This window comes from Xenopus laevis, chromosome 8L (genome assembly GCF_017654675.1).
Source record: "Xenopus laevis strain J_2021 chromosome 8L, Xenopus_laevis_v10.1, whole genome shotgun sequence".
Lineage (NCBI taxonomy): Eukaryota > Metazoa > Chordata > Amphibia > Anura > Pipidae > Xenopus > Xenopus laevis.
In genome coordinates, this window is record NC_054385.1 from 101,808,722 (window position 1) to 101,822,055 (window position 13,334).

General features: G+C 39.0%; 1 protein-coding gene across 4 annotated transcripts in view; it reads right to left on the reverse strand.

Moving 5' to 3' along the window:
- Positions 1 to 2,814: 2,814 nt before the first annotated feature.
- The window catches only part of actn1.L (actinin alpha 1 L homeolog), a 58,157-nt gene continuing 47,637 nt past the window's right edge, over positions 2,815 to 13,334 (reverse strand). For 2 of the 4 annotated variants that reach the window (XM_041571980.1, XM_041571979.1), the window contains exons 15-21: positions 11,508 to 11,690; positions 10,394 to 10,528; positions 9,904 to 10,083; positions 9,552 to 9,698; positions 7,193 to 7,258; positions 4,716 to 4,874; positions 2,815 to 3,825 (exon numbers count right to left, since the gene is read on the reverse strand). In XM_041571980.1, coding sequence (XP_041427914.1) covers positions 3,667 to 3,825; positions 4,716 to 4,874; positions 7,193 to 7,258; positions 9,552 to 9,698; positions 9,904 to 10,083; positions 10,394 to 10,528; positions 11,508 to 11,690 — 1,029 coding nt within the window. In that variant the 3' untranslated portion in view covers positions 2,815 to 3,666. 4 annotated transcript variants of the gene reach the window in all.

Below are 13,334 nucleotides of genomic sequence, written 5' to 3' on the forward strand. Positions count from 1 at the left end.
TATTGTTGCTTTTTAATACTTCTCTTTCTATTCGGCCCCTCTCTTATTCATATTTCAGTCTCTCGTTAAAGGAGGATTCAACCCGTTTGTAGAAAACCGAGTACCCCCCACCTCAGGTAGACCTCCCCCCAGGCTAACTGCCCACCCCCTGCATGGGGAAATGCCCCATACTTTATACTTACCCCTCGGAGATCGGCAATTTCCGTGTAATTCCGCGAATGCGCAAACCAGCAAACTGCTCCAACTGCGCAAGCGCTAAAATACCCATCTCCCGGTCAGTTTACCGAGGACCCGGAAGATGGATGCGTAGAACTCCGCTGGCAGAATCTGCACCAAGGGGTTATTATAAAGTATGGGCCATTTCCCCAGGGGGGCAGTTAACCTGGGGGAGGAGGGAGGGAGGTCTACCTGGGGTCAGGGGTACTCGGTTTTTTACAAATGGGTTGATTTCTCCTTTAAAACCACTGTCTGATTGCTAGGGTAATTTGGACCCCAGCAATCACATAGCTGCAGATATGCCAAACTGGAGAATACAAAGCTAAATATTTAAACCACCAGCTCAACAACCCTTTAAATGGGAATCAATCCAAGTAATCAGAAAACATGTGTCCCTGTACATTATATGGGAGAACATGATTAAAATCTGCTTTTCCTTTTCACAATTACTATGGACAACCAAGGAGGCATGGTTAAGAGTAAAATTATATTGTGTTTCAAATTGTACTTGTATTCTACAACCAATAACAAGTAACAGATTTTTTTTTATTATTAAACCAGCACCCATTAACCTTTTCAGAGTATGAATGCCCCCTAGGCCTGCTCAGTCTAGTGTTACACCCCTGAGTCTCATAAACCCCTTGTAAATGTTAGACACATATTTATCATGTAGGCATATGCACCCACTATAAAATAGGATTCAATGTCACCCTTACCCCTCTTAATATGAACTCATTATTTACAATCTGTCTGGCTTACTGTATACACCAACGACCAGCTGATGTCATTTAACGAACAAGTGGACACATTTTTCCTATTGAAAACAAGGGGAAGTTTTGAGTCTGAAGTTACATTTTAGAAGTCTCAATAGTTGCAAGTTACAAAGAACTTATGAAAAATATCTTCAAAAAACCTCGTCTACAATACCCGGTTTAAAGGGGTTGTTCACCTTTGAGTTAACGTTTAGTATGATGTAGAGAGTGATGTTCTGAGACAATTTGCAATTGTTTTTTTTTTTTATGTTTGTGGGTTTTGAGGTATTTAGCTTTTTATTCAACAGCTCTCCAGTTTGCAGTTTTAGCAGTCTGGTTGATATGGTTCAAATGACCCTAGCAACCATGGATTGATTTGAATGAGAGACTGGAATACGAATAGGAGTGGGCCAAAATAGAAAGGGGCGGCCCTTAATTTTTTAAATGGCAATTTTCTATTATGATTACCCAATGGCACATACTACTAAAAAAAGTATATTATTATGGAAATAGTTTATTTACATGAAGCAGGGTTTTACATATGAGCTGTTTTATGCAATATCTTTTTATAGAGACCTACATTGTTCAGAGGTATAGTTTTCCTTTAAGGGTGATCCACCCCTTTAAGAAAAATAATATTTAAAAGCAGGAGAAAAAAAAATGAAAGGGCACACCACCTCTTAAAATAAAAACCAATGTTTATTTAAAAAACAGGTGGCTGAAGTGTAATGAACACCTAACGCATTTTGAGATCACCCCTTAATCATAGGGGTGAAACATAGAGGTGATACACTTCAGCCACCTGTTTTTAATGGTTTTATTAACAGTGGCTTTTATTTTAAGAGGTGGTGTGCCCTTTCAGGTTTTTCTTCTGGTTTTGGTATTACACAGACGAGGAGATCTGCGTGGTTGTGGGCGCACAAAATCCTCTGCAGTCCCTCTGGCACAACTTGCGAAGGGAGCCAGGGCGAGTCTGTGCTGAACTGTTAGAACTAGAATACTTAAAAATGCACATGCATTAAACCTAGAAAAAAAATCTAAAAAAGAATATAGGTTAACTTTTAGTATGTTATAGAATGATCAATTCTAAGAAACTTTTGAATTGGTAGTCATTATTTATAGCTTTTTAATTATTTGCCGTCTTCTGACTTTTCCAAGTTTTCAAATGGGGGTCACTGACCCCATCTAAAAACAAATGCTCTGTTAAGGTACATATCATCATCATTTCATCATCATCATCATTTATTTATATAGCGCTGTCAAGATACGCAGTGCTTTACATATATTTGTTGTTAATGCTACTTTTTATTACTTATCTTTGTATTCAGGCCTCTCAGTAACGTAACTAGGGGCGGGACGTGCAGCCGGGCCCCTGCCCCCCTCCGTATGCCATTTTCTGCCGGCGGAGTCAGTGACACGCGAGCTACAGGGGGGGGCCCTGAGGGGGTGCGGGTCCTGGCCCAATTGCACCCCCTCACCCCCGGTAGTTACACCACTGAGGCCTCTCCTACTTCATATTCCATTCTCTTATTCAAATCAATGCATGGTTGCTAGGGTGATTTGGGCCCTAGCAACCAGATTGTTTACATTGCAAACTGGAGAGCTGCTGAATAAAAAGCTAAAAACCACAAATAATAAAAAATTAAAACCAATTGCAAATTATCTCAGAATCTCACGCTCTACATCATACTAAAAGTTAACTCAAAGGTGGCTTTAATGCTAAAGCAGACTGCACTGGTTTCTACACTGCCATCTAGTGAGAATCTGAATTAATTACTAATCAGCCTTCATTGGAATTACAGCTATGAGAAATGCCCAATCTAAGCCAAAATAAAAAGCCTTCATATTTAAACAAGAACTTCTTTAATATGGCCCGTGAAAAGCAATATTGAGAACAAATTATTTAAGCTTCATATTTCCAAACAAAAAAAATAAACCATGTTCAGCAACGTTAAAAAATAACTTTATGAGCTGGTGACAGTTTTTGTACTTTAAATTAAATATTGAAAACAAAGAGTTTGCTTTTCATTTGACAAATATGGTCAAGTAGCTAAGAAGGTTTTACTCGCAGCCGTGTAATGCCGCACATAAGATCTGGGATATCCGTACTGTAACCATCCTCCTCTCACAGGCGTTGGCTGGATCATTTAGTTCAACGGCAGCTGTAGAGGGGTTCACAGGTTGGACACCACAGCTCTATCTTGCCAATTTGCCACAAAAATATATTTATATATATAAAAAAAAAATAAAAATGCATTTGTTTTTTTAAAAGGAAAATAAGGTGAGGCGAGTAACTCATGCTAAACCTGTTAAGATCTCCATAATGCCGTAACCAAAGGATACGCAACATAAACAAGGCGCCGGAACAACTTTACCACAAAGCATTCATTTCACCTTGGGGTATTTTTTTTTTTTGTTGGCAGAAAAATACATCATCGATAATAAAATATGCATTTTAAATGTCTTCTGTAAAAATTGTTTTTGTTTTTATTTGTAAACTCTCGCTTTAAGGACAAACTTTGAACAGGTATTAACCCTTGCAGTGCCAGACAGAGCTCCCAGCACACACAAAAAGAGAGATAGTGATTTTATCTTCTGGTGAACTAAGAAATGACACACAAGAGGCGTGAACGCTGAAACCACATGGGATACAGAGAGAAAGCACTGCTGTAGTGACATCTGAGTGGGGAGGGAAGGGTTAAAGGTCACTTTCTCCATATAGTGCTGTTGAGAAAGACATGTAGTCCAGAGCTCCTGGAACAGCGTCAGGTCCCATATATGGAGCCATCCTGGCAATGCAGTATTCTGCTTGATCAGGAGGCAGTTCCCGGCGCAGTTCATCCGAAGTGATATAATTCTACAGGGAAAGAGATGAATGTTACAATAAGGATGATTTAAACCAAAACAACAGCCTGAATTTGGCTATTTTCTTCCCCTCAGCCTCCCCTCTGTGTACATAGCTTGTCCTTCTTTTTAATTCATCTTTCCATTCAATATTGCCCTCTTCCCAATCTCAGTCTCAGGTCCGATTCTTCTCAGTCTCTTAGGTCCGATTCTTTCCATTACCCTAAAAGTGGTCACCCACTAGTGGACTCCATAATATCTGACATATCAGCTTGCGGATTGATGGGACATATACTGGACAATGGCAACCCCTTCATTCAACTTATCGGCCAGTGACAAGTGCATCAGCAGATGAAAATTCCAGTTTGGTCAAAAACTGACCCCCAAGGGCATATATAGGCCGAGAGGGACACGTCGTTTGGTCGAAATCAGCAAAACTATTTGACCAAATCTGGTCAGTCAGCTTAAGCTCAGGCCTCCACCTTAATTGCAGGCTATGGTCCCTTGACACAGCGCCATATCTCCCCTTGTACCTACGTCAGACTAGGTCCTCTCCAAAACTTACTTATGTATGATGCACTTAGGTAATTAATTAAGACTCTCAGATTCGGATAGATTAGTCGCCCGGCGACAAATCTTCTCTTCTTCAGGGTGACATCTCCCCGAACTGTCTTCCGCCAGCTAGAATGTAAATCGCCGGCGAGATGGCACTCAGAGCACTTAGTTTTCCGAAGTTGCCTCACGAGGAAACTTCGGGCGACTTTGGAAAACGAAGCACTCCGAGTGCCATCCCGGAAGCAGTTCGGGGAGATTAGTCGCCCTGAAGAAGAGGTGATTTGACGCCGGACAACTAATCTCCCCGAATCTGAGTGTGTGCCCTGGTCCTAAGAACTTCACACAAACCTTATCGCCAGCAAGAATCTTGAAAGAAGCCATGACTTGGTCAGCTGTATCCGTGTCTGCAGTCTCACGGGACATGAAGTCAATAAAGGCTTGAAATGTAACAAGCCCAAGTCTGTTGGGGTCAACGATGCTCATAATTCGAGCAAATTCTGCTTCACCCTAGAAATCAAAAAAAAAAAAACAGTCATCCACTGTCGATATTGAGAACACAATAATTCCCCTTTAGAGAGGTTTGTAACAGTTTGACCAATAGTTTTAAAAGGAAAGAGGTTATATCCCATTGTAGTTTAAGACTTCTGTATTGTGTGTGCACCACCAGCAACCGCACATAAAGGCTAATGGACTGCCAATTACCACTGAAGTATTAAGTTAGGAGAACATGTAATTCACGGAGCTCACCCTTCCAGCGTATCCAAAGTGCGTCCCTGCCCCAGCGGCATCCTGCGAGACTTCAGCAGCCGCACAGACTCTCGTGTAAATTCAATGAAGCAGTCCTCACTTGGGCACTCAGCTCTGAGAAAGTGCCGTTTGTTATGGGCACGAAACGCGTATGCTAAGTTGCACTGCCATTGCCACCGTGTCACATTGTTTGCCCCAATAAAAGCCACAAGTTCATGAAGTTTATGCGTCTCTGAATAATTTCCGGCTGAGCGCCCAAGCGAGGACTGCTTCATTGAATTTGCCAATTACCACTGGCCTGGGTAGACACTGGTTTCCTTTGCTCCTTATGTCCTTCATATGATTGATAGGTATATATATAGCTATGATGCATCACATATATCTTTTAACCGTGTGAAAGTTTGGAATAACAAAAATAAATAAAAATAATTTCACTGCTATTGTCTGCCTCCACTAAACCCTAAGAAACAGAGTGTAGATCTTCACCTGTGTGAAACATTTATTTATCTATTAACTGCACATGTTATTCTAGGCTTTATGGATGGTTTTGTTGCTAATGTGTGCAACTACAGCAGTGGCATGACAACATGGACAGATACTGTAACGTACTAGTTATCTGGTACTCATTTATTTTTATAGGAATGCTTTCAAGTAGCAAAATCAATAGAAATTATTTCTATTTCAGCACATATACCAGTCATGTGACACATGGGGAGCAGTTAAGGATTCAGCCCCAAGGCACATTTGTTTGCTTCACAGCATAGAGAGCAGGGCTTTTAATCACCACCTCCATATAAATCTCTGGATGTGCATGACAGCAGTAGCTTTGCACATTTCACTTTACCAACAGGAGACCTGTATTAATGAGCCCCAGTAAGACTGAAGCTGCAGTTTTCATGCGGGATTGACACTTTTGCTCTTATTGTGGCATAAAATTTGATGGCATATATCCAAGGGATCCAGGTATAATAAGTAAGATATAAGCCAACATCTCTGAGCAGATGCAGGGTAAGCGGACAAGTTAAAAGATAAAGTTATTTTTTGTTAAAAGATAAAGTTATTTTTTGTTAAAAGATAAAGTTATTTTTTGTTAACAAAAGTTCCTGGTTAAGGGTCTATTGCTTTTTTTCTTTTAAAGCACACACTTATATGGACACAGTATGCCCTGAAACCCTTGATTCAAATTGCAGAGTTCTAAGACAGCACTACAAGTGACAAAGCTGCCGATATAATTATTGTCTTAGAACACTGCAAATCTCTTCCTTATACTATAACTGAACAGTATCCCAACAATGATATTGGAGATAATATTGTTGTATTTTATATTTATATTATTTATAGCAGCTGTCATGTTTCATTCAGTTGGAAGAGCTCAACGTATATTTTTTTTCCTGAGAAAAGGTGTATATTTCCTCTTTAATTGTTTTCTTTAGTTGGTTATGATGAAATGTAAGAAAAAAATGCTTCTGGTCACAATACAGATATGAGCACGTCAATTTAAATTTTTGTCTCGTTGCATGCCTTTACCCAGTTTCTCAAAATACAGTGGGCTTTACATTTGCTATCTATTTGTAGTAGCACTTTATTTTGTTTATTTGCAGTGTAACATTTAATTATTCGCTGTGTGACTGGTATAATCATATTATGCCATTATTCCTTATATATAGCACATTCCTAATTAAATATAAAAGCTCCAAGCCCCACAGGGTCTCCTCATATCAGACCCATATGGTATCAAAATAGAAAAAGTATGGCAGGAGCAATACTTCTGTAGTACTTAGCTGCTTATATTTATTGGTCTTGCAAAATGTTTCTCATGGGTCCATTTGACCTGAGACACCAATAAATATAAATAGCTGGAGTTTATAATAGCTGTGGTGCTCCCTCTATACATAGACATACACACTAATATATATATATATATATATATATATATATATATATATATATATATATATATATATATATATATATATATATATATATATATATATATATATATATATATATATATATATATATATATATATATATATATATATATATATAACAAAACCATTCAGATGAGTCTACATTACCATATTGTAACCCATGGAGATAAGACAGGCTCGGAAATCATCACTCTCCATGAAACCACTCTTCTTCTGCGTATTGTCCAAAGAAGGAATTAACAGATACAAAAGAGCAAAGGAGTTCAGAAAAAGGACAGATGGAAAAATTGGATTTTCACAGACACAATGGGAAGGAGAGGATGTAATAATGGATTTAATAGATAAAGGGTAACAATTGAGAATACCCATAAAATGGAGGGGAGGTGATCACAATGAATGTGGAGAGAGGAGTAGCATGCAGATAAGAATGAGAAAAAGAAGATGGAATGGGAAGAAAAACAAGATTATTTCTTCTTAATGTGTAGGAACGCCAGCATCAGCGCTCAGTACCTGGGATCATACAAACACACACACAATATATTTCATTGCCTGGCCTACATTCTAAACAACAAATTCTAGTACCTGAGGATCGTTTCCAATATCGTAACCCAAGCTGATGAGGCAAGCTTTAAACTCTTCCGGGCCAAGCCTGCCAGAGTGATCCTTTGTGGGATGCCAGGTGTCCGGGACATGCCATGCCAAGGATTGAGTGACAAGGTGAGAGCGCAAAAGTGTTGGCAATGCAGAGTGATAGGATTGGTTGTGAAAGGTGGATCATGCAGTGGAAGCAACAGGAATGTGCAGGTGCAGGTAGCAAAAGGGGGAAAAAAAGACAACATTAGAATTCATACAGTGGCTGGTAGGCATATAATGCTTTAACATCTTCATTGCTAGTTGCACAGTGTCTGTGATCTCTCATAGCTGGACTAGTAGATACGTGGGCTGTGCTACTGTGTCAAACGATAGAATGAGAAACAGAACAATAACAAAGCATTTCACTAAACGTCACACCAGTGGTGTATGGAGAGAAGCTGGAATCTGCCAGCACAAGTGTGCCATGGTTTCATTCAGGAAAATGCCGAAAGAGATGTGTTTCAAGCTGACAAAAGCAAAACGCCACTATATTCTGTATTCTCATTACCCAGAAATCTACATTCTACAACATTTAGATTAAATGCAGGCATGTACTGTAAATAACTTTTTAATTTTTTTTATAAATAAAGGTAATTTTTTTCAATAAAGCCGAGAAAAAGGACAACTAAAGGCTCAACAAATAGTGAGTTCATTTGATCATTTAACCTTAATAGATGGATTTTACCCATGGCCTACTTTAAGTGTAATACCAATTATAATTTGTAATAAAATATTTTAAATATTTTATTTTTCATTAAGAACATTCATAAATAAACAAAACATAACTGAAAGTCTCACGACACCATATACAAATGTCTTTCTAGAGTTCTTTTGTTGCATTGTCATTATGTAAAGGCTATACATATATGTGAAGTTAAAAGATATGGATTTTGAATAAAACACCATGTACTACTACCTTTCCCCTCCCCTCCCCATTTCTTTCTTCTTGTGCTTTATTTAAATCTGGTTGCTAGATTCCAAATTACCCTAGCAACCATGCTTTGATAGAGGCTAGAATATGAATAGGAGAAGGCCCGAATAGAAAGAGGAGTTAAAATAGTAGCAGTAATAATCCATTTGTAGCCTTACAGAGCATTTTTATAGATGGGGTCTGTATGATGAAGGTATAATGAAGGTAAATATTTAAAAATCTATAATAAAAAAATAAATAAAGACCAATTGAAAAGTTGTTTAGAATTAGCCAGTCTATAACATGCTAAAAGTTAACTTAATAGTCAACCACCCCATTAAAAGTATAAAGTGAGGAGACGCAACAAATGCTTATTGTTAATGACAAATGCAATTTCAAATATGAAACCCACACAGGGGAGCTTGACCACAGTCTTAGATTGATGGAACAAGGTGGCACTAACATCTGACAATCACCAAATGGCCAAAGTACAGCATTATTGGCTAAAAGGTACCAGCACAGGCACCGTTAGGAAGGGGGACAGAAAGCAGCAGGGGCACTCTCAGGGTCTTTTCATTAAGATTTGTGGCCAAATTGCCAGTGCTATAATAGCTAACCCTCCAACCCCAGGCTGGTGTTCCACTTTTTTTTAAAAAAAAATCTCAATGGCCTGGGGGTCAATGCAATGTGTGCCACCAACAGAAGTTTCTAAAAATATCTTAACTGTGCATGCACCCACCCAGGGGATACCAGGGAACACTAGATTTTTTCCCCATGGGTGGGAGATAAAGACAATTTACAATTTTTATAAGAAGTAACTAATGCTCAGTTAAGTCTCTGATTTATTAGATGAGTGTACAGATTCCCCATGTCCACCTTAGGGCCCGAAGAAAGGTCACTTGCACAGTTACCCAAACACCAGTCACAGCACAGAAATGTAAGTTTGGCCACTTGCATACTTACCCTATCAAAATGATTGAAAGAATTCCTGAATTCATTCATTTGATCTTGGGTAATGCCTTTGGCATCTCGTGTGAGGACCTGATTTTCTACCTCGTTGATGGTCCTGGCAATAGTGGTTAGAAGCTGCTCCCAGCCCACACGAATATGCTGAAATAAAACATCAGTGGGTGATCACTAGTTCATCTGTGGAGTTTGCTCTAAATGTGCATTTGCAACTTTACTGCAATAAATCCATAACAAATGAAAGGACACTGTCTCATTACATTTACGCTAATAAAATGCCACTTATTAAAGTAGATACAAATACTCAATCTAAGTCACCTTGATTTAGTCTTCTGAAATTGCCACTTACCTCCATGGTGTAGTTGGTGTGTTTGTTGTCAAAGATAAGTGCTTCCTGAATCTGTTGGTGATCACTTTCTAACTGGTCAATCTTTGGTTTGTAGTTTACAATGCTTTTCTCATACTGCCGCAGATGATTCAGTTGGTCCTCCAGGGTACCATGCATTTCTATAGCAATGCGTCCAATCTCCTACATGCAATGATATAACAGACATATTTCTGAGCCCCTGGATAATAAAGAACCATGTATCTAAACAGTTTAGGGAATTTTTTCATGCCATCAGTCATGCAGTGCCCAGAATTTTCACCTGTACATGTCCAACCTGCAGCTTGGCAAATGATTAACTACAACTCACAACATGCACTCAGTTGTCAAAGGCTGTCAGGTGGTGGTGTAAGTTAAATTTTATCAACAATTGGAGGCCACAAGTTGGAGAGGGGTGTTCAATTTGTGGTCTCCAATTGTGGATGGGGTGTGTTGGAAAGTCCATTTTGCGCACCTGCATCTTTGTTTGTATCCATGGTCCAATGACATTGGCCTGTGCAGCAAACTGTTTCCGCAGTCGCTCATTCTGCTGCTGTCGGGCGTGTTCCTCTGTAAGTGCCTGATCCCGACGGGGGACCAGCTGTCTGACCTAAACAGAAAGGGAAACACAAAGAAGGCTTAACACTGCTGATACAGACCATACATTTTGAATTTCAGGTAACTTTGTGGAGATAAAATGATAATGTAACTATGGCAATCTTCATTTAATTGTTGACAGATAGTCTGAACTGAACTTTTTGCCAAGATTGGCCCCATAATTTGTACATGAAGACCAGAGTAAACCTTACCACCCCAACATGAAATATTGGCATGTGCATCTTGCCCAATACGAAAGCTTGCCATATGCTGCCTTTCTTATAAAGGATACGGGTACTTGCTGGCATTCAAATTAGACAAGTTGACATTGGTTGCCCACTCCTTAAGTTCAACCGTCCCTATCAAACAGGCCAGTACATCATGCCCACTACAACACTACAGCCTGAAGAAGAGGTTGGTTTGTTGTGCTAAACCCACAAGAGAGGCTAGTATAAATAATATTATATTTACAGATGTATTTTATTCCTGTAAAAAAATACTCCATGGCACTGTGTTTAAACTGCTTCTCCCTGTGTGAAGTTTCTAAGGGGGTAATGAAATAAATGGTCTGGTAAACCATAGCAACCAATCAGTAGCCTTTATTGGTCATCTCTTAACAACCATCTAATTGGGTTGCTAGAAGTGGACAGACATATCCTATCAATCTTTTTTTCCTCCAATTTTTTGTGCACATTTTATATCTTTATAACCAATTCTTACAGGGAAAAACATACAAATACAAAATACTCTGTCATATTTCTAGGTAGTTCCATGGGGTTGGGGTGGTCCTGTTTTTTACAAGTTGGTTCAAATTCAAATACAGTCTTTACATTGGGAAGACTACAGAAATTGTACAGGAATTGCCTGAGGGCCTGACACACATGTAACCAACGTACGTAACAAGTTAGAACAAAGGTAGTTTATTTTGCAGCTAGGCTTTCTGTGCAATTTTTCCATTTATTCTATATGATAATCTCAGTGTAAACACTTACATGGTCCCATTTGTTGTTGATTTCTTGAGGTGTAATGCTGGTATAGGGGTTTGAGCCAGACATATTGACATGATAGGTCTGCATGATCTTAGAAATCTCATTCTGAATTCCTAAGATTGCTTGGCGCTCCTTGTCAGCCTCAGGTAATGTTGCCTTGAACTGCTCATGTGCTGTGGTTAATCCCTACAATTAGAGACAGGCGTTTTGATGAAATAATAGTTTCCAGAGGAAGGTGGAAGAGAAAAAAACAAAAGCGTTCTACAATTTCCTGCAGAAGGGAAAAAACCTTTTGGCAGAAAAACCAGCAGAGACATACATGGATCCAGTCCATAGAAGCCAGCCAAGAGCACCGGATTCTTTTAGTGGCAAAAATAAAAAAAAATTTGAATCCCGGAGCTATGGTGTTCCCAAATTCCAGCAATCAGATAGGCTCTCCTCCGACCGTTATAAAACACTCTTCAGATATGAATTGTTGTATCCCTCAAAAAACAAAGTTTATCGAGGGGGAAATAACGTTTTATATAGTGCAGTATTTATAAAATAAAATTCGGATCTCACCCTTAGTGATTATTTATAACAACAGTGCATTTGTTCACCATTTTTTACTTTCTCCGTAAAAAGTTATTTAACAAAACAATCCGTGATTGAATATAACACACTTTTAAAACCGTGAAATTGTAAAATCCCCACCAATCACATTAGCTCTATGAGCATAGGGTGCTGTGTGCAGTGATTCCCACAGTGTGAGCGCGTAACTAGGGAGGTGGTGGTATAGCAACCGACCTCTAGAGTCCTAGTGCCCCCAGTGGTATTATACTCACTAGACGTGAGACAAGGAAGGCGTTGGTTAGAATCTATTTCTTCCTGTTCTGAGGCTTCTTCTTTATCCGCTTAATGTGGAGAGTGGCAAACCATCTCTGATAAAAGTGCTATTATGACCATAAGACAATAGCACATAAGTCATTCACTGCCATGATGCATATTTACCATATGTGTAGCTCTTCATAAACCAGCAGTACAGGAGATAGATACTATCATAATATCTTTAACTCTTTAATAGGCACCTGGGATCCCTGGGTATGGGACCCAAAATTATTAAACCTTATAATGATTAGTCAGCAGCAGCTTTATTGCTATCAGCCTGTAGTATGGCACACACAAATGGACGAGTGAAATATATTTACACACGGATAACTAATATTTACATTTGGGCAGAAGAGAGAACCAGGTGGTCCTTTTGTTTTACAATGAGCTACGGCCAGTCACAATGACAAGCCACATCAAGTAGCAAGCCTCAACCTCAATCCATTAAATACCTAACCAAGTCTAATGATACCAATAGTATGAAGACCAGGCATAATGGGTAATGCAGTGATCATTCTTTAACTTTACTTAACTTATCTAATACAAAAATACCCCTGTCCCTTAGGGAAGCCTATATTGTGGCAACAGATGGCATGGTATAGAATAACACTCCAGTTAACATGGAAAGGCATTATCATTGACACTGTCAATAAGCAGTTATGGGGAGAAAGGGTACCTAGTCATGGTGATAAGACAAGCATTAGGCAATGTAGGCGTAAGAGGTCATCAGTACAATCAGGCTGACTCATGTCACCCTCCCAAAGAAACTATTTATATTCAACTGGTCAGCACAAAACACAGAATTCACATTTCTGTGCAATATTAATATGAATCTGAATCTTACAATAAGCTCATTTACAAACTATCTATAGAGGGGAGCTTGGTAAAGTACTATCTCACTGTCAGTATCAGCATAGATTCAGCCTTAAAGAGGTGGTTCACCTTTAACTTAACTTTTAGTAT